The sequence below is a fragment of the Marmota monax genome, unplaced genomic scaffold (genome assembly GCF_021218885.2).
Source record: "Marmota monax isolate L192 unplaced genomic scaffold, Marmota_monax_Labrador192_F-V1.1 WCK01_AAM20220418_F8-fsc00013, whole genome shotgun sequence".
NCBI lineage: Eukaryota > Metazoa > Chordata > Mammalia > Rodentia > Sciuridae > Marmota > Marmota monax.
Window position 1 is genome coordinate 18,785,797 of NW_026692202.1, and position 22,779 is coordinate 18,808,575.

A 22,779-nucleotide genomic window follows, 5' to 3' on the forward strand; every position below is an offset into this window, starting at 1 on the left:
AACCAGCTTTTCAGGGAGGGTTTTGTTAAACCATGAAACATCCACAACAATAACACTGAGCACATAAATGGTCTTTATAAGATCAAAGAAAGCCAGTTTCTATCAATTAAAATGACAGTATATCACTCCCTATTATCACTTAGGTTTATTTCTTTCATAGACTCAGACTCATAGAGTTGTAGATCTGCGAAAACTTTGCTAGTTTTCTGGGTTCATACTTCTCATTTCACAAACATGGAAGCAGGCTCAGACGAAGTTAAGCAATTTGTCCAAATCCACAAGGCTGGCCAATGCCACAAGTAGAGCAAAAGCCCAAGATACCTGGTTCACTCTTATTTCTACTGTATTTCACTTTCATTTCTCTTTTTATTTTCTTTCATTTTGTGTTTTACCCAAGAATTTATGGCTTTGTATTCTTCATAGCAAACTCCAGTCTTGGAGTACATGCATTAATGTGTATTACCCATAAATGAATTGGGAAAATGAGATGTCCCTCATTAATCTACTTCTGAAGAATGAGCACATCATCTATGCCCTAGAATATTAATTATTCCAGCCCAATTTTGAGTGTTACCTGCTACATCTAACCTATTATGATTTTTAAACCAAATAAATTTTACAGACTACTTGAAAAAACTGAAAATGATAGGCAAAAGAAGAATAATCTAAGAATTAAGAATGGAGAAAATAAATCATAATTGAGACCCTATGTGAGAGATAAGAAAATATGTAAAACTCAAAAAATTAAACAATAAGATAACAAACAACCCTATCAACAAATGGGCCAAGGACCTGAACAGACACTTCTCAGAGGAGGACATACAATCAATCAACAAGTACATGAAAAAATGCTCACCATCTCTAGCAGTCAGAGAAATGCAAATCAAAACCACCCTAAGATACCATCTCACTCCAGTAAGATTGGCAGCCATTATGAAGTCAAGCAACAATAAGTGCTGGCGAGGATGTGGGGAAAAGGGTACACTTGTACATTGCTGGTGGAACTGCAAACTGGTGCGGCCAATATGGAAAGCAGTATGGAGATTCCTAGGAAAGCTGGGAATGGAACCACCATTTGACCCAGCTATCGCCCTTCTCGGTCTATTCCCTGAGGACCTTAAAAGAGCATACTATAGGGATACTGCCACATCAATGATCATAGCAGCACAATTCACAATAGCTAGACTTTGGAATCAACCTAGATGCCCTTCAATAGATGAATGGATTAAAAAAACTGTGGCATTTATACACAATGGAGTATTACGCAGCACTAAAAAATGACAAAATCATGGATTTTGCAGGGAAATGGATGGCATTAGAGCAGATTATGCTAAGTGAAGCTAGCCAATCCTTAAAAAACAAATGCCAAATGTCTTCTTTGATATAAAGAGAGCAACTAAGATCAGAACAGGGAAGAAGAGCATGAGGAAAAGATTAACATTAAACAGAGATGAGTGGGGGGAGAGAAAGGGAGAGAGAAGGGAAACTATGGAAATGGAAGGAGACCCTCATTGTTACACAAAATTACATATAAGAGTTTGTGAGGGGAAAGGGGAAAAAAAAACAAGGAAGAGAATTAAACAACAGCAGATGGGGTAGAGAGGGAAGATGAGAGGGAAGGGGAGGGGGGATAGTAGGGGATAGGAAAGGTAGCAGAATACAACAGTCATTAATATGGTATTATGTAAAAATGTGGATGTGTAACCGATGTGATTCTGCAACTTGTATTTGGGGTAAAATATGGGAGTTCATAACCCACTTGAATCAAATGTATGGAAGATGATATGTCATGAGCTTTGTAATGTTTTGAACAACCAATAAAAAAAAAGAAAATACGTAAAACATTCTAAGGAAATGAAAAACTAATAAGAATATACAATAGAAAATATTTGTCTTCTTACTAAATCATGAAGAATTTAGTAGCAATTTTCTAGTCACAAACAGAAGCTAAGTGACCTTGATCTTACTCAGTGGCCTAGGGTCATTACAAGTGAATTGTCATTTAGAATGTTATTCTTATTACATTTTTAAAATGATTATAGATAAAGAAACTGACAGATACTTTACCTTTTATTGGAATACCAAAGGACTAATAATGTTTCTTCATAAATATTTTCATAATTAAGTATTTTAAAGCACCCGTGTATAGAAGAGGAAAGTTTACACTATAAGGTTAGCAATGAGATAAGTTATTGGTTTTAAAGTATTTGGAGTAATTGTACTATAAAGAGTAAATCTAGGACTTTAGGCCAAGAATAGTGGTGCACACCTGTAATCCCAGCTACTCTCTGCTGAAATAACAATGAAAGCAAATGAAATAATACTTTCAAGACATTGGACACAAAGTAACAAAGGACAGTACAGTAATCCCTAAAAGAAAACAAACAACGCAACATACTGTTACAAGAGTTTTCGGGCCATGGAACAGAAAGGAGGAACCAAGGAATTGCTGGATGACTCCTAAGTTGAAGAGACATAGCTAAGAGTCTGGAGAAATGACTCTTCCAGAGATTTTCAGAGAGTACCTCATCACTATTTTGCTGAATACTGATCACTACATGCATGTGAGGAAACTTCTGAAGATTGAGAAGGGAACTACCCAAAACAATCAGAGGTAACACAGAGCTCATGGAGGACTAGAAATAATCCCTATACCTACCAGCCAGACTAGAAAACCCATATTTCAGCAGACTTTGGGTAAATTATTCAGAAGTGTCTTGGATCAGTAGTGGGGAAATGGAGAGCTCTCGACTAAATGCTGCTTTTCCCATCTAACAAATCTCAAAGGCAAAAATCCAAAAGGTTCACACTGTTTCCAAGTACCTCAACTCAAGAGTATTTATAGTTAACACAAACATATTCAGCATCCAACAAAATTAAATCCAAAAATTGTAAAATTTATAATGTCTTGAATGCAATCAAAAATGTCCGGTCATTCAAAGAAATAAGAAAATATGATTCACATTGAAGAGAAATAATAATCAAAACCGAGCCAGGGGGTTAGGGTTGTGGCTCAGTGATAGAGTGTTTGCCTAACATATGTGAGGCACTGGATTCAATTCTCAGCACCACATATAAATAAGTAAATAAAATGAAGGTCTATCAACAACTAATAAAAATATTTAAAAAGAAAATACTGAGCCAGAACTGATACAGTTTTAGAATTTAAAAAGACATTGAAATGGTTACTATAACTTTATTCCAAAAGTTAAGAGGTTAAACAATTAAATATCTTATGCAAAAACATGGAAGATATTTTAAAAGTCTAAAAAAAGACTTTTGAGATGATGACCACAGTGTCTGAGATAAAAATTATACTGGAAGGGATTAGTGACAGATTAGACATTACAGAAAAAAAGATTAGTGAACTTGAAAGTCTAGCAAGAGAAAACTATCCAAAGAGAAACATAAGTACATAAGAGTTAAAAAAAAAAGGGTGTCAAAAAAATTTTTAAACGAACACAGTATTGTGAGGTGTGGAACAACTTCAGGTGGTCTAATAAACAAATAACTGAACTGCCTTAAGAAGAATAGGGAAGAAAACAAAAAAAAATATTTCAAGAATTGGTGTCTTAAGTTTTCCCACTATCATGAAAACTACACAGCTACAGATCAACAATGCTGGAGAAACATGAAAGAGACTACACTAAGGCACATAATCATCAATTTATTCATTTAAAAAATTGATAAAGAGAAAACCTTGAAAACAACAAGGTGGGGTTGGGAGAGACCTTACATACAGAGAAACAAAGGTAAAGGTGATAGATTTTTCAGTGGAAACAATGCAAGTGAAAAGACAGTGGAATGACATCTTTTATAGTACTGAAAGAAAAGGAAAAAATCCTGTCAATCTAAAATCTATACCCCATGAAGATATGTTCCAAAAGTTAAATCAACTAGCTTTTCCAGAGAAACAAAAGCTAAAAGAATTCATTACTAGCACCCCTGCATTGCAGGCAATGTTAAACGAGGTCCTTCAGGAAGAAGGAAAAAATACACACACACACACACGTGTGTGCGTGTATGTGTGTGTATGTAAGTATGTGTATACATATTATTTTTATTATCTAAATTTCTTTAAAACATAATTGACTATTTAAAGAAAAGTAAAAACAATACAGTATAGACTTTTTAACATTTGTACAAGTAAAATACCTGAATAATACAAGGGCAGAAAGGGAAGAACACTTTTATTTCTCCCTTGTAAGCATTTTAAGTTTCTATTAATCTGCATTAAATTATACAGTATACTTGAAGGTGGATTGTGATAAAGAAGCATATTATAAATTCTAAACAACCAGTAAAATAATAAAACATACCAGTAAGAGACAAAATTGAATCATAAAAAAATATTCAGTTAATCCAAAAGAAATCAGAGAGTGAGAGGAAAGGGAACAAAAAACATTTGGGACAAATAGAAAACAAAGAGAAAAATGGCAGATTTAAATTCAACCAAATCAATAATAACATTAAATGTAAATGGTCTAAGCACCATAATTAAAGTCAGAGATTGTCAGATTAGATTGTAGGAAAAGCAAGACCCAATTATATGCTGCCTACAAGAAACACTTTAAATATAAAGAGACAAAAAGGTTAAAAGGATAATAATAGAAGAAGGTATATTGTGCTTATGCTAATCGAACAAATCTGGAATGGCAGTATTAATATTAGACAAAACAAATTTCAGAAAAAAGAATATTTCCAGGAATTAAAGGAATTAGTGGTAGAGGAATGAATACTTCCAAGAGAAATTAAAATCCTAAATGTCTATGCATCTAATAACAGAGTTTCAAGCTGCATAAATCAAAGATAGTAAAATTTCAACAACTGAATGACAACCCCAGTTATTGTCAGAGATTTCAGTGTCTCTCCTCAAGATTTGATTAAACCGATAGACAGAAAGTCAAACAAGAGATAGAAAACTTGAGCAATACTCATCATCTGACTTTTAACCTCATTGACATGTACAGAACACACCAGCAAACTTCATAATACACATTCTTTTCCAGTGCATATGGAACCCATGTTCTGGCATATAAAACAATTCTCCATGAATCAAAAAGGATTAAAGTTCTACAAAGTTTGTGTCTGACCACAATGGAATCAAATAAGAGAATTTTAAAAACATATCTAGAAATTCACCCTAATATTTTAGAAGCTAAATAAAGTTTATAAATAACACATCAAGAAAAAAATCAAAATTGAAATTTACAAGCATTTTGAACTGAGTAAAAATAAAAATTCAGTATTTCAAAATTTGTGAGATACTGCTAAAGCAGTACTGATTGAATTTTACAGCATTAAAACCTGTCTTAGGAAAAAAAAAATGTAAGATCAATGAATGCAACCTACACATTGTGAAACTGGTTTAAAAAAAGAAAAGAGCAAATTAAATTCAAAGTAAGTGGAATAAAGAATATAACAACACAGGAGCACTCAGCTTTCTTCCTGTAGAGTGTCTAGACATCTGGATGGCCTGTCACTTTAAATAAGGAAGCCCACACCTGTGACTGTGACCAGTTCAGCTGTCCACTTCCAAGTGACGACTCTCCAGGTTGGCATCCTTCTAATCCAGATGGGTGGCTTCTGTTGCTGAAGACATTCTCATACCTACCTTACCTCTACATTTGTAACAAATAAATCCTAGGTACAACTGGGGTTATTTTAGAGAAGTAAAAAAAATAAATAAAGTAAAAGTACAACAATAAGAATAAAAATCAATGAAGAAAATTCTATGGAATCTTCAAAAAATTTTTAAAAGCTATAAGAACAACTATATAAGAACAACTAAGCAAATTAGGCATACAAAATTTATACACAAAATTCATTTATAGGAATTGAAGATGTAGCTTAGTCGTAGAGCACTTGCCTAGTATACCCTAGGCTCTGGGTTTGAGCTCCAAAATCACACCACACACACACACACACACACACACACACACAGGCACAAATCATTCGTATTTGTATATTAGCAGAGAAAAATCAGCAGTTGAAATTCAAAAGCAATACCATTTATAATGGCATCAGAAATATTAATATGTAAGTATAAATCTGACAGAAGATATGCAATACCAATACACTACTACAAATCTTCTTTAAGAAAGATTAAAGATAAACTAAAGAAAGAGAAATGGGGGACTGGGGTGGTGGCTTAGTAATAGAGCGCTTGCCTAGCAGGTATGAGGCATTCAGTTCGATTCTCAGCCATCTCATATAAATAAATTAAATAAAGGTCCATTGACAACTAAAAAAATATTTTAAAAAGAAAGAGAAATGCTGTGTTCTTGGGTCAGAAGATTCAATATTGCTTAAAAGACAGCTCTTCCCAAACTGATCAGTAGATTAAGTATAGTTCTAGTAAAAATATTATTTTGTAGAAATTGACAAGCTAATTCTAAAATGCATATGAAAATGCAAAGAATCAAAATCACTTTGAAAAACAACAAATCAAGACACTGTTGATAGAGGCATGAAGATAGGCGGGCACATATAGATCTACACATATATAGCCAACTGATAAAGGTGCAAAGGCAATTCAGTAAAGAGTGGTTTTAACAATGGTGTTGGAACAATTGGATATTCATAGGCAAAAGAAAAAAAGAGGCTCAATTCATACTTTGTATCATATAAAAAATTAACTCAAAATTGTCAAGTACTTAAATGTAAGAACTTAAAAAAAAAAGAAAGAAAAAAGCTAAATTTTTAGCAAAAACCATAGGAGAAGATCTTTGTGACCTTGGTTTAGGCAAAGATTTTTTTTAGATATGACACTAAAAGTACAATCCATAAACAGAAAATAATTGATAAACTGAGCCTTATCAAATGAAAACTTTCTACTGTTTGAAAACTTTCTACTATTAAGAGAATGAAAAGACAAGCTACAGAAGATTGGGGGAAAATATTTACAAATCGCATAAAGGAGTTTTATTTAGAATATATCCTTAAAACTCCATAATAAGTAAACAAACATCTCAATTAAAATTAGGCAAGGACTCTGAATAGACATTTTACCAAAGATACACAGATGGAAAATAAGCACATGAAAGGTGGTCAGTATCTTGTGTCATTAGAGAAAACAAATTAAAACCACAAAAGAAATATCATAGTGTACCTATAAGAATGGCCAAAATTAAAAGACTGGCCGAGACGAATGTTGGCAAGAATGTAAAAAAAAAAAAAAAACTATAACTCTCATACACTGGTAGGGAAATGTAAAATGGTACAACCACTTTAGAAATCAGTGGCAGATTCTTAGAGAGTTAAAGTTATGTACAGCATACAATCTATTCACTGTACTCATGTGTGGGTGACTTGGACATCCTGCTCAAGAGAAAGCATATGTTCATACAAAGTCTTTTATACTAATGTTTACAACAGCTTTATTTTAATAGCCCCAAACTGGAAACAACCCAAATATCCATCAGTATATTAATGGGTAAAAATGTGTACTCTATCCATGGAATAGAGCATGACTCAGAATAAAGGAACAAACTTTTGATATATTCAACAATATGGGTGAGTGTCAAAATAATTATGCTAAGAGGAGCCAGACATAAAAGAATACATACTTCATGATTCCATTTATGTATAACTCTAGAAAGTTCAAGCTAATATATATGGCCAGAAAGCTGATCAATGATTGCCAGAGATAGGGCATTGTGAAGTACAAGGGAGGAACTATAAAGGGGCTTAAAGAGACTTCTGGCAGTGATTAATTTATCTTCACTATCTTGGTTGTAAGGATGGTTTCACAGTTGCACAATACGTCAAGTTTCATACCATAAATGTGTGAAGCTTATTGTTAAAGCTGTTTATTTATTGTTAAAGTGGTTTTTTTTTTTTTTGAATGAGAATGAAGCCATGCCTGGATTTATAGTAGTAGTAAATATTACTGAAAAACCACATTATATAAATTAATTATGGATACTGTATTTTAAGTTACCTCAAAGGATTCTTTTTAAAACAAAGAAGACTTTTGTAAAAGTAATTTTTACTTTGAATACATCTTTTTCATGACTCCTATTATGATCCATTGTGTTTCCTTAAAGAGGGTGTACGTCAAGTCTGCTGACATAACAACAGCACAGTTCCACCCAAGAGCCAATCACCACCTGCATTACGTTGGCTGTGCATTGTCTTGAAATACAGAAGGCAGATATAATAGCTGCTATGTCTATTCTTCGGGGCGTACGCAGTTTAGAACACTTGTAAAATCATGTATTTTGATTAGACATTTATCCTACTTGGCACCTTAACCAAATTTCAACTTAGAGAACTTACGTGTACTTCATCAAAACAGCATTTCAGATACTTCATCTTTACACAAATTTCAATCAGTACCGGAATGGAAACTATTTATATGTGAAAAAGTGCTATTTCAGCTTTCTAATAAAATCAAAACTACGACTTTTAAAGTACATGTGTGTTTTAATCATGTTAAGTGTTCCTTAGATCTGGCTTTGCCACCGTGGGGTAAAAGTATGCAGTGAGTGGAAAGGTTAAAAGTCAGCCATCGACCTTGACTTTCCGGATGTGCTCCCTGACCTAATTATGCCAACCAAGTTTGAACGTGCTGATCTGCAGTACTGCTTCTTTCTGCCAGGCCCATGGGTTGGACCCAGAAACCATGATGTTCGTTCTCCCTTCTCTCTGTGACTCTCTGATAGTGGTGGTGACTCAGCCTTTCTTTCTTTCAGGGTGTGAACGGCATGTCTGTGGATGAGAAGCCTGACTCCCCCATGTATGTGTATGAGTCCACAGTCCACTGCACCAACATCCTCCTGGGCCTCAATGACCAGCGGAAAAAGGATATTCTCTGTGACGTGACTCTGATAGTGGAGAGGAAGGAGTTCCGAGCCCACCGGGCTGTGCTGGCCGCATGCAGTGAATACTTCTGGCAGGCTCTGGTTGGACAGACAAAACATGACTTGGTGGTCAGCCTGCCTGAAGAGGTATAGTAATTTGGTTTGTTTGTATGGTTGATAAAGGAGGTGGATTGACTGTAATTGGCTTGGTAGGATCTAGAAGGTATAACCTGTGCCACGCGGATGTCCAAGTCACCCACATATTAGGTTTGTGGCAAAGCCAGTTTCTGTTTGATGCACTTGAAATCTCAGAAGCCTGAGTATGAACACAGCATGTTTCTTTAAAGAAACTGAACCTCACCTGGGGCTCAGTCACTTGTAGTTTCTAGTTCACTTAAACTTCAGATTTTGACTAGTTCCACCTAAGTTTGATGCAGTCCTAGATGTGGGATCTGAATCAGTGCTATGATTTCTCTCTTTCAAATGGTTTAAGGATTGTTGAGTTGCCCTTGAGAATAAAAGAATGAAAGCATTCACAGGGCCTTCCTTGCTTGGGGAAAAAAATAAAAGCAACCAGTAATTCTCACCATTAGCATAGTGAGATTCTAAGAAGCATAAACTTGATTCTCTCACCATTTTTTGAAAATACCCTACTCAGGTTTTCTGATTAAGTCAATGAGTCCAGTCTTGTTGGTACTTTGGAGACACCAATAACTGGATCTGCTCTGTCCAGAGATGGCATTCAGTTTCAGTTGGATGGTTTGAGCTCTGGAAACTCAAAGGATGGGCTTCACAATGACAAACTATCCCACTAGTCACCCTCTGAATTGGGTATACCATTCCTCTCCTTTAATCAGCCTGACTTCCCTTCAATTTTAATGGGACAAAGGGTAATACTGTCCTTAGGCTTTGTGTTCAGGCCAGAATCATTCCCTGCACACCACCAGCACAGTGTGCAACTGTAGGATCACCATCAGCTGTTGTGTCTACTGCACAACTCCCAGCGGTACAACTCACATTCATACTCTTTGCAAATACAGCCCTCTTGTTGGACCCTGTTCCACCAAGCGGCTCTTCACTGCAATCCTAGGAGAAAACAAACACACCGTCACTTACATGTATGAGGTGCTCGTGATTATAGCTACCATCAAATTCTAGGGGTCACAAACCCAGATGCCCTCAGAGATTTTGCAAATAGTATTAATGAAAGCAGTTGTGCATAAGACAGTGGAAAGTGACAGAGAAAGCATGTGTTCCATCGATGGACATTCAGATCCAACATTTAAAAAAAAAAAAAAAGACAGCTGGGGATGTAGCACAGTGGTAGAGCACTTGCCTGCCATGGGTGAGGCCCTGAGTTCTCCTGCACTGCAAAAACAAAAAAAGACAAGCACACAAGATATAGAGCTCCACCTGATCCCAGTCCCTTGTTAAGCAAAATCTATGGTTATCTGAGGGCAGGAGAGTGCCCTGATAAAAGTGAGAACTGCATAAGCACTCAGTATGTCCACATTCAGATCCTTCTTATGTACCCACCGTAAAATGCTCCATTACCACTCCTCATGACATGAGTAAGTAGATGGCTAGAGAGAGAGAGTAGAAACTAAAGGGCAAGACACTTGAAGACAAAGTAACTGGGGCTGGTGCAGGGAGCCCAACATCCTGTACCTAGTAATGTGGACAGGCTGGAGAATGGCAGTATGCGTGGGGATCCTGAGCTTGGAGTGTCCTCATCTGCATGAGCAGGGCAGACTTAACCAGTTAGTGGGGTGTCGTGGGGATTAGGAGAGATAATATAAAAGTTTTCAGCACAGTGCCTGTCTCATAATAAGCATTTGTCAAATATAAGGCCTTTTCTTCTCTGGATGGGAACAAGAACGCCTTTCTTACTTACTCCAACTCTAGAATCTCTGGAACCATTTGGAAACTTCCAATTGTCCAGAAAGATCTTAAGGAAGGAGGTGATGCTCACAGTTTATTTATTCTCTGTTACCTATTTGAGAACCATTTTCTATATATGTTTTTTACTGATTTTAAAAAATAATTAGATGATATGAAAATATATGTATTAATGAAAGTCATGTTTTACATAATTTAGTTTCTCTTTTGTGACTCTGTTGGCCCCATGTTGAGACTCTCTGACCATTGTGACCTACACCCAGGTTAGCCCTGGGTCCTGGTCTAGTCACTGAATCTGTCAGTTATCTTACCTTTAAGAACCCTATAATTCTAAAGTCAAAATACAATACTGGTGCAGTAAGATGAAAAGGAGACCAGCATATAAATGCCTATGACATAACCTTAAAGTTTCATTTTAGAACAAATCCTTAATAATTGCTTATTTCCACGGCATTGCATACTCCTATTTAAAATAAGAGGCACCCTGTGTAGATATATCCCACAAAAATCGGTTTGACCTTTTTGGTTTTATTCCAGTTAAATAAAGTTGGCTGTGTATTGCTTCCCAGGCTCTAAAAAGACTGTTGTCCCTACATCATCTTTGTCCTCCAAACCATGACGACATTCTGTTTGCCCCCATTCCTGCAGTCTTGACATTAACCCATAGAGCTATGGGTTGGATGTCTTCCTTTCCTTTCTTCCCTTCCATTTCCTTTTTTCCTTCCTTCTCCTCTCTCCCATCCCATATACGCTCTCTCCTTCTTTCTTAAATGAATCTCTGTTGTCAGTCATCTAGCTCTTAAGTGTCTGAATAATGGGACCTGCAAACCAGCCCCAGTAGCATTTTCCTCTGTGGGGCTATAAGTGTTTGGAGCCTCCTTGGTAGAGCCTCCTCCTCTGCTCAGCACCTGTCCATGGCCAATGCACTGAGCACGGTTTTCCTCTGCTGTATGCACACAGAAATTCCCTTGCAGGCTCAGTGAAAATAGTCACACTTTTCCCTGTGAATAACTTCATAGAATTTGAATTAATTGGCAAATAAGCAAGCATCCCAAATTGCTACTTTAGAATTAACTAGCATTTGGTCCCCATGATACAAGAAAAAGCAATGAAATGGTTAACCTCACATCATCTTATCACTTAATTCTGATCAACTTCTGGCCTGCCTCCACCCATGTTCCCACTTGCCACACCTCAACTCACACCTGACAGCTAATGTTGTGTATCAGTTTGAGAGTTTTTCTTGCACTGTGAAACCTCCAAATGTAAACTGGCACCCTTCTCCCTAATTCAGTTTAGGCCAAACCCAGCTCATATCTAACTACTGTCTAGTCCTGTACTTCTACCCTGAAATCCTCACTGTTGCTGGAAAACTCCAACAAATGTTCACTCAGTGCCCAGCTTCCACTTTAACCTGAGAGGGGAGAGATTTAAAAAAGAGGCCTCCTTCTAGAAGTCAAGGAATAATTCAATTGCTTTCGCTTTTATTTTTTCTCTTCTCTAAAATGGATTGAAAGATAGACCTGAAACTTACAGGATTTGAGTGTTGGCTCCCCATTGAAAATGTCAGCAAATAGTAGGAAATCAGTCATTGTACTAAGTACTTCCAGTATAATTAAACTGGTCATTTTAGTCTACTAGAAATTATGTTTTGTGCAAAGAGAGAAGAGAAAGTGGTTATGTTACAAGCACCTCAAGGCTGTCCTCCCCCTGCTCCTTAGGATTAAAGTTGGCTCAGGAGACACATTCTTAGCAAAGGTCATGGAGACCATATCACGCTGGATGCCAGCCACGCCAGAAGTAGCATCACTGCCATGAAGTTCCATCTCTTGGTGTGTGGAGTTGAGATCAGAAATGGGGTGTGCTTCCTGAGAAGCTGTGCAGCCACAGAGGGTTTGTCTCCATCCCATTCTCAGGAGGCTGCTTAGCTCCTTCACAGAAGGCTAGGGAAATAGCAGTTGTCAGGGGATTATTGCCAAGAGTCCGCCACCCTCTTTGTCTTATTTCCTATGTTCTTTCATCCTCTAGAAAAGAGAAAGGGTGCAGAGGATGTCTAAGGGGTGGAAATAAATATGGCCTCTTAGGTACAAATATGTTTTAGACTTTTGCTCATATCCTTGCTCTCTCTTTCCAGCTTGTGATAAATCTTATTCTTTTCAGTACCAAAAAGAGAAAGAGAGAAAGCTGACCCAGAAAGCTTGGGAAGAAGAGGCCTGTGTTGTCTTCACCATAGGGTGCAATAAAGAATGTTCCTGCAGCAGTACTGCCAAGTGCGGATGCCAACAAGATTATGGAATCTTCTTGTCTGGAAGTTTTTAGAGGCTATGAAAGCTGTTAATGTCTCTGGGATGGTTTAGGTCCAGTCTTTTAAGAAAGGAGTAAGAGAGTCATGATTATCATCAGACGGTCCTTTCAGTATGTAGTGCTACAGAAGCTACTTAATGCTGCAGCACAGTTTGCCAATAGCATTCTGAGCCTGGGTGTGGCTGCAGAGAAAGGTGGAGGTTTTGAAGAAAACAATGGGTGACACCTTTGGGAAGTGGCATGACCAGGGGGATACAGGTAAAACACTCATTCACCCCAGAGCATGCAACCAGCCCTTTGACCTCTCCATATACCAATTAAACAGAACTCTGAAGGAGACACCACGACTCTTTACCAGGATGAGACTAAGGGGAATTTTTTTAAAACTAAGAACCATCAGCCATAAGGGGATGGAAAAACCATAATCTGGGACTTGGCACCACCTGTGTGTAAGGTCTCTAGCAAACCACACAACTCCTTTGGGCCTCTGCTTCCCCACTAATTTATTTCCTCATTCATTCAGCAGTTCACGGTCCCTCTATGTACCAGGAGCCACCATTCTGGGTTCTGGGTAAACCTCACTTACATTCCAATGGGGAGAAGGAAGACAGAGAGAAAACTAAAAAATCCCAAATGTACTCAATTAGATGCCACTGAGGAAAATAAAACAATAATGGAGATTAGGAAATGTCAGGATACAGGTATCAGGATTTTTAAATAGAGGGGTCTCAAGAGTGGCTTGTTTGCAGGGGCAACTTTTGAGGAGCATAAGGAGGTGAGGGGGCCAGCCATGCTGATATCTGGGGAAGGAGGGAGCTAGGCAGAGGAACAGCAAGGAAGGGCCAGGGGCTGGAGCAGGCATGGCACGTCTGAGGCAGTAGCAGAGTGAGCAAGCGGGGAATGGAAAGAGGTGTGTCTGGGAGAAGATGGGGCTGGACTGTGCACCTTGCCAGACACTTGACCTTTACTTGGGATGAGCTGGGAAGCCACCCAAGGGATTCACAGGAGAAGATCATTTTGACTGCTGTGTGCAAATGGACTGAAAGAGGGCAAGGGCAAAAGCAGGGAGAACACTGAAGAGGGTAAGACAGTAACTGAGGCAGGACGTGACCTCAACCAGGGCCATGGCAAGTGGAGTGTCAGATTCTTGGAGGCATTTTGAAGATAGAGCTTATGGAGTTTTTCTATAGATTGGGTATAAAGTGGGAGGAAAGAAAGGGGACAGATAGCTCCCATGTTTGGAGCCCAAGCTGATAGAAGAAGGGAGTTGCCATTAACTGAAATTGGTTAAGACTGGGAGGACGAGGTTGGGGGGTGGGTTGAGAAGGACTGGGAGTTCTATTTCATATATTTTGCATTTGAGATACCTGTTTGCATTTAAGTAAAGAGGTCTAGTCCACTGTTGCATGTGTATGACTGGAATTCATGGGTATAAGCCTAGGCTAGTGTTAAGAGATTTTGTTTATTTGTTTGTTTTGGTAGTAGGAATGAACTCAGAGGCACTTCACCATTGAGCTACACCTCCAGTCCTTTTTATTTTTTATTTTGACACAGGATCTCACTAAGTTGCTTAGGGCCCCTCTAAGTTGTTGAAGCTGGCTTCCAACTTGTGATCTTCCTGCCTCAGCCTCCCAAGCTTCCAGCCTCTTGGGATTACATGCATGTGCCACTGCACCTGGCTAGTTAAGAGTATTAATACCAGAGTATCAAAGATATTGGAAGCCACAGACTAGAAACAATCACCAAGGGAGTAAGTGTAGATAGAAAAGAAAAGAGGTCTCAGGATTGAGCCTTGGGGATTTCCAGAAATGAGAGGTCAGGAAGATGAAGAAGAGCCATCACAGTATACCAAGAAGGAGCAGTCATTGAGGCAGGAGGAAGAGCAAGAAAGTATAGTGTGCAGTAAACCAAGAAAAGGAAGCATTTTGAACAGAGAATAATCAGCTGTGTCAAATGAGTCTGATAGTCAGCTAAATGAAGGCTGAAAGCTGACATCCAGCAAAGTCAAGGCCACTTGTGATTTCATTGAACACTTTTGGGAAGGAAATAGGAGCAAAAACCAATTCAATTTGTTTTAGAGAGAATGGAGATGAATTGAAGAAAATTAATATAGGCTATTTTTTTGAGGCTTCTTGAGTTAAAGAGAATAATGAATTGAACCAGTAGCTGGAGGGAAATAACATCAAAAGACATTTCATTTAGCTTTAGTTTTTTTTTCTTTGTTTGTTTGAAGTAGGAATAAATTCTAGCATTTTTGCATTCCTTTATGAAGATTACCATTGTTCGCCCATACCCAATTTTTCTCAATTTTTTATCAGATAGGCCATGTGGCTAGATCTTCCAATGATATGTAAGATGAACTCATGTCACTTCTGGTTTGAAGCAGTTAGAAGCAGGTCTGAGTTCTTCGTGCTCTTTCCCATTCTTTGGTGACAAAGAATTCTGAAGACAGTAAAGCTGAAGCCCAGATCCCTGAGTCACTATTTGAGGAAAGTCAGGAAGAAGAGCCATCTAACTCAAATCAGACTCTGACACGAATAAGAAATAAACTTCTACCTTAAGCCATTACCATTTGATGTTTTAGCTGAACTTGATGACCTGCACCTATAATCCTACCTACTTGGGAGGCTGAGGTGGGAATATCACTTGAGCCTATGAATTCAAGACCAACCTGGCAAATAGCAAGATCCCATCTCAAAATAAAACAAGAATGTGATGTTTTATTTGTTATTACAATAGAGCCCCACCTATTCTGACTAATACCTGGACTCATGGGAAAATTTTGGCAGAGAGAAAACTAGATGATTTAGGAGACAGAAGTCAATTGGTAAATGAATGTCCTTGAGTGCACAAGTGATCTACTGACCAAGCAGATGGACTCAACTTCTCAAGGCACATCCTTATTTGAAAAAGATAGAGTTGAACTGGGTGGTCTCTGAGGTCCTATCCCATGCTATAGGTTTATGGTCCTTGAACTTTTCCAGGTTTCTACAGAAAGGAAAGAGAAGAAATCTTGTTTTCCAGGAAGAGAGAAAAGATGTTTATATTAAGAGATAAAGGAAAAGACTGTGGAAATAGGAGTAAAAGTGTTCAGGAAAGGAAAGAACTACAGGACTCCAGAAGAGAAGATCAGTTGTGTTACTTATTTTTGTCACTACTCCCTTACATTCTTAGAAAATATCTTACAGACGTTCACAGGAGATGGAAGTTAAAATACTTATAGGACCACTGATTATTTGATAACCTAGAACATAAGCAGATTGCAGAAGATGCAAATAGATCATGGCTCCCTAACCATTTCAGAAGGTTGTAGAATTTTGAGAAAATTATTTTACATTTAATGACCTCAATTCCAACATGAGTGTGCAGGGAGTAACAATACTAGTTCCCAGCTTGACTTGCAAGGTTGCTGTTCAGATTAATGAAACGTGATATGTTCAGCTTCTTGGAAGGATGGTGCTATAGAAACAGTAGGTGTTATTATTCCCATAAAAGGAAAGAACAGTCTTCTCTGATGAAATGGCTCTTACCTCAGAATCCTCATTAAAAGCTGTGGTGCAATTTTCCAAGTTGCATTAGTGAGACTTGGCAGCAGATGAAAAAAAAAAAAAGCAAATAAATAAAGAAGTCAGAATATTCCAGGTAACTACTTGCTGGCAAGTAAGAAGTTTTCAAGTCCTAGAATCATGCTGATAGTTCTGAAATGCCTCAAGGCAGAACTTATTTATAGTAATGCAGAGGTGACTTCCAACCCTGAAATCTGGGCCTCAGCCTCAGATGGGGGTGCAATAAAGCAAAGCCATGAAAAGGGGGAGCAGATTCTATTGTGATTCCATCTCTGAAGGCTGCAGGAGGATGCTGATATGGAGGGAGGGAAATCTAGGGTGAAAATAGCCACAGCAATAGCTAATTTTAAAACTGAGATGCATAAGCTGTTTTCAAACCTCTTACATTTCTTAAATCCTGAGGCCAGTAAGTCCTATTTAAAGAAACTGATGCAGAAATGCATTCCTCTTTTGGCAGAGTAGTAGGAGTTGAGTAGACAAAAACCTAAGACATATCTAAAAATCATTTTAAGTGACCTGATTTCAAAGCCAGTTTTAAGGTTTCTTTTCACTAAACCCGTTTATCCCTATCTCATAAGATGACCACAATAATCAACATTTTATATAGATTTATAACAAGGACTTCAACAATAAAGTTGTTTGCATTAAATTTTATCAAATTAGTTACCAGCATATCTGTGCTTCTTAAAACTCTTCTGTATATATGAACAAAATGTCCCTTACATATCTTTTTTTCTTTTTTCTCCTACTATGGAGACTCTTAACTATTTCAATTAAAATTAATAATAGCTTTAAAGACAAAGTTCAGAGCTATAAAGTTCCTCACTTGATCAGTAATCATAACTATTATTTTGTCATATTTAATCATAGGACCCAGGCCTTTAACAGGATACGTAATTAAACTTTTAATTCATGATAAGAAGTTAAATAGTACTTGGGAAGATTTTTATTTTTAATTATTTCACTTCCCATCTAGATTATCTTCCCTTCCCACCCAACCCCCCCCCCCAAAAAAAAAAGTGTGATAAAGAGACAACATGGCTGTCAGCCAAGGGTGTTTGGGTCATGCCAGCAAGAGCTTGGCCACAGGCCATCGTCCAATTAGCCTGGCTTCATGATTGTAGAGTAATCACTCATGATGAGTCACTCATGATGTAGTGGTACTTTACTTGAGCCAGTACTTCTTAGAATAGGTCTCTTGTTCGCTGTTATTACCTGTCCTACTTTGCCAGTAAAAGTGCAGGACTATTTAGGCTGAAAGCCAAACGGAACAGAAACATTGATTATGTATCTCATTTCTCTTTGCTTCCTGAAAACTGAGAATGCAATAAAAGAGAGAAAGCATGGTGTGTCTTTTAAGTAAGTTACAAGAAAATACAGTTTCCACACCAAAATTCTCAAGAGTTGGAATCCAAGAGCCAGTTTTTATTTTGTCTTTTCTTTGGCATCTTTAACATTTGGCACAAATTTGAGTATATCAATAAAGTTACCTAATAATCTTAATGGATTCACATTCCATTCAAAAATTTGGAATGTCACCAAACTGCTTTAGGTTTCAGCTCTATTGTTGGGGTGTTCGCAACGTTTCTGGTGGGTGTGCAGTTATAAAAGCAAACAGCCCTTTGAAAGAGACCCTTCTTATGGTGAGAACACCTGGAATCTTGGTTGGATATGCTGTAAGCCAGGAAATTGATTCAGGAATTTTTTAATAAAATGGATCATACTCAACAAGCATTAGACTGAAGCATGATTGTCATTTAAAAAAAAAAAAAAAAAAAGCTGTTCTGTTCTTAAGACGCATAAGGAAAGTTGAACAAAATCATGTAGACTAATTAGTTAATACCTATATATTTATATTCATATTTGTTTGAGTTCTTAACCAAGTCACAGACTAGATAAGGCGTTGGTTTGTTTTGCTTTGAGAATTGGAGCAATTAAATAATAGCACTTTTGGCTTCCTAATCTCGGAAGTGTTCTTTTTCCCCATTAACTTGGTGCATGTAGTAAAATTCATCACTTTGCCACAGACTCCTAAAATATGTTGACAGTCTCTCTAACTGACGTTGGCACCACCTCAAAGCTAGCTAGTGATGCAGTGAGCTTTAATGTCTGTGATGGACTTCCATGTACAGCCTGGCAAAGGTTGTGTGTGAAAAAGTTAATGCATCCAGCACCCTGGGTGGGATGCAGCCAGGCCTCCAATGTGAGCACATTTTTTGACTGACTGGCAGCAAAAAGAAATACTGGCAGCTGTTCCCAACCAAGCCAAAAATTTAGCCCAGGGGTGAAAAGAAATACTGGGATCTAGCCAATCAAAGATTCCTAGGTTTAGAAGAAAATCAAAAGAAGGATACAGAAGGCCATAGTTTCAGGCCTCAGCTTATTATAGTAACCATTTAATTTTATCTTCTTTTCTATAAAAGATAGTATCGAATGTCAGTGCAGCTCATTTTTTCTGATTATTTCTAAATCATCATTTTTGTTCTATCTATTCTTTTTTTAAATTTTTCATATGCAAAACCAAATGACAGTTTATTCTTCCCAAATGTGTGTAGAGATGACATCATTGCCAAAGGCAGACAGGAACTGAGTGGAGCAAAGCAGGTCTCTGTGAGCAGTGGCTAGCCTTGTATGTCAAACCATGTTGAGTAGCATAGGTCAGAATGAAATGACGTGTATGTTTCCTCAAAGGTCTGTTCATGGTGGAACATGTGCTTGGCATGCACAAAGTTCTGGGTTCGATCTTCAGGGGGGAAAAAAAATCTGTCCATAGAAGTCCTTCTGATGCTTCAAATTTATCTATCTTGTCTATTATTCTTATCTGATTAATTACTAAAAAAGAAAGTTAGAGAAAACAGTTATGGGCACTCTAATACCTTGAGAGATGTTTTAATACTTACACTGTCATTCTTCTTTCCTGCAGCATGCTTTAGACTATGTGATGATATTTTTTGTGCCTCCTGTGTCTGCCGAATGAATCTGTAGCAGCCCAGGAACTGAATTGTGCCCTCCACTGAGGAAGGGGAAAAATTCAAAATACAGAACTCCAAGATTTAGGGGAAAGACCATAATTTGGGAAATCCACAGGATACTAAGGAAAGATCATCTGTAACTCTGGAGATTTTTTTGAATGGGTTAAATCCATCTGATTTATAAGATGTTCAGGTAAAGAAATGTAGTGACTTTTTCAAAGTTCCAGAACATCTCCATGCCTCGTACTTGAGGCTATTATGGATGTTAACCAGATGTTCTTATTCACTGACAATGAGAAGAAATAGCATTTCACCTACACAGGGGAGATTTCATCTAAATTAAAGAAGAATTTTATAACAATACAAAATGATAGGCCCTGGAGTAAGGCACCAAAAACTTCAGAATTAACTTCAGAGGAGTGTGTGTCTGTTCATGATACTCATCAGGACAAGACAGCTTAAGTGCAATACTAGAGAGAAGCAGATGAATGGAGCACGCGACATGGGTCACATCTTTGGGGAATTAATTTAGAAATGCAAATGAGACCATCTCCTCCAAAGGACTCATACAGTTGAAGAATTTAAACCTTTAGAAATTAAAGGTGAATAAGTCAAGAGCATTGTTGTAGATGCTGTCTTGTGACTGTAGTTGTTTGTGCTGCAAAGGTTCAGCTAGAGCCCTGGACAGGATATAATAAGATTACACAAGTCCTTACTACAAAAGAATAAAATTGAAATAGAAGAATTTAGGCTTGACCAGGTAAGTGATAGGAATTGACTAAAATATGAAACCAGAAAGTGACACATGCAAAACAAATTAAGGAATATATGTCTAGCAATGGAATGCATAGTGGATGTGAACAGCCGCTGACAGAGAGCACAGTCGGGAGATGCCTGCCGATTCGAGCACGAACTAAGGAAGGTCTATACCTGGGAGAAGGACTGGGGGAATGAGGGCACCTTTCAGAGATACCTGGAAATGGAATGTGGCAGCACATAATGAAGAAGAGGCCATCAGGCTTTGATATGTAATTAAAGTGGTGTGAGCACAGAGCTGAAGATACTGATCTGACAAACACCAGCATACAGGCAATGGCTGAAACCATTAGGAATTATTAATGCTTTCAGGGTAAAAAAAAAAAAAAAATAGGAGCTGAGATTGAGCTCCAGCATTGAGACTCCATTGCTGATACCACTACTAAAAACAAGATTTACTCTGAATTACCATTTTTAGTTTTATCTTTATTTTATTTGGGAAATATGTAAGTCCCAACAGTTTTTCAGACTGAGGATACATGTATAGGTGCTCCCTAAATTACCTTTTAAAGCATTCCCCTCCCCAAAGTGATAAGAATGAGAATCAACTCTTAAAGAGTTGCTAAATCTCTAGATGTAAAAGCCTTTGCTCTCAAGGTGATTTAAAATCCAATAGCACATATTTTTTTTTAAGTTCCACAAACAGATTCAGGCAAAGATAATCAATTAGGTTAAAACCATTAAGGTAAATGATCAGTGAACATTAGTATAGTACCAAAGTAACCAATACAGGCACAAAATAACACCACACACACACACACACACACACACACACACACACACACACATATACTTTTCTAGTTACAAGGGAAAAATCAGATCTGGACCTTAGGGACTCAAACTGTCTTTACTAACACAGGCAGAGATTAGTCTGCATATCACTCCTAGTGGGGCAGCAGGTGTTAAGGGTCTTCTAGTCATGAAGTACACACCATCCCTGGGGATGTATTCAGTATGCAACTTAACCATATAAAGCCTTTAGAAATAATTTCCAGTTGGAGGAAAATCAAGGATTAGAGGAACAAGCTTAACAATGCCAAGAAGAAGCAACATGTTGGACAAATAACAGAGGGTGGGATATTCTGCAGAACAAATGGCCTGATTTCTTCAGTAAGTCAGTGACATAAAAATGGGACTATGCTAAATTAAACATGATTCAAGAAATTTATATTCCAGAGGCAGTGCATGGCCCTGGAGTCATTATTAGTTTGGACAAACAAGTTAACAAGGACTTTCAGCAGGTGGGAGTGGGGGTAGGGATCAGAGAAACTCAGATATGGTCTGGGTATTAATGAAAGGCAGTGATCATTAGAAAAAGAAGATTGAGGAATAATAGGCCCAGTATGCTCTCAGTTTTGTTAAAACTTACAAATGTGAGTGTGTGTGTGTGTGTGTGTGTGTGTGTGTGTGTGATGTGTACTTGCAACAAAGGAAAATCCATAAGGACATGTGCTAAAGTGTTGTTAAGTGCTGACTTAGGATGGTGGAAACATGATAGATTTTTTTGTTGTTGTTTGTCTGCACTTTCTAATGTCCTACAGCATACATTATTGTATTTATGTAATGATAACAGGGTTATTTAAACGGTTTGGTGATAGAAAGGAAGAAAGAAAGATCAGGTGAAGTGTAGGACATCATACTGGCAAAATGAAAGTCTGCAGTGTGGCCAGCCTTACATGTGGTTTCAAAGCTTCCGTGGGCCTGGTGGGTTCCTCCCTAAAGGCACTAGTGCTCCTACCACTCCCTGATCCCTTCATCCTGCACAGAGCCCTCCATTCTCCTAAGAAGTCAGTAACCTTAGGGTTCTTTATGTAATTTGTGTAGAGGAGACATTATTCAGTTCCTAACAATTCACAAAAAAATAAGATTTATAGAAATACAAAAAGCCCACATGCACAAAGATATTCACATATATACAACCACATATCTATAACCTATGTAGCCATGAGAAAGAAAAGAGAAGCTGTGAACTGATAAGGAATAATTCCCAAGATATATTTTTTTGTTTTTTTAATATTTATTTTTTAGTTGTAATTGAACACAATATCTCTATATTATTTATTTATGTGGTGCTGAGTATCAAACCCAGGGCCTCTCATGTGCGAGGCGAGCACTCTACCGCTGAGCCACAACCCCAGCCCCTCCAAGATATATCTTTAAAGGCAAAAACAAAATGCAGAAGTGTATCCGCATTGTATATGGTATGCTTCCTTTTGTGCAAGAAAGAAAGGAAAATAATATATAGCATATATATAAGTATGCATGTATGATTTATAAATATACACACATATATGCACATTTGCATGTTTCATAAAAATAAACAAAAAATAAACCAAAAACTAGTGATGAGGTTTACTAGGAAGTGGGGAGAAGCAGCTGTCTCTAAATAAAACACAAAGTAGGGTGGGGATATGGTTC

General features: G+C 37.6%; 1 protein-coding gene across 11 annotated transcripts in view; it reads left to right on the forward strand.

The window, feature by feature from the left end:
* The window catches only part of Bach2 (BTB domain and CNC homolog 2), a 337,701-nt gene that overhangs the window by 249,592 nt on the left and 65,330 nt on the right, over positions 1–22,779 (forward strand). For all 11 annotated transcript variants that reach the window (XM_046431287.2, XM_058575631.1, XM_058575647.1 and 8 more), the window contains one exon: positions 8,697–8,951. In XM_046431287.2, coding sequence (XP_046287243.1) covers positions 8,709–8,951 — 243 coding nt within the window. In that variant the 5' untranslated portion in view covers positions 8,697–8,708. The remainder of the gene's footprint in view (positions 1–8,696; positions 8,952–22,779) is intronic.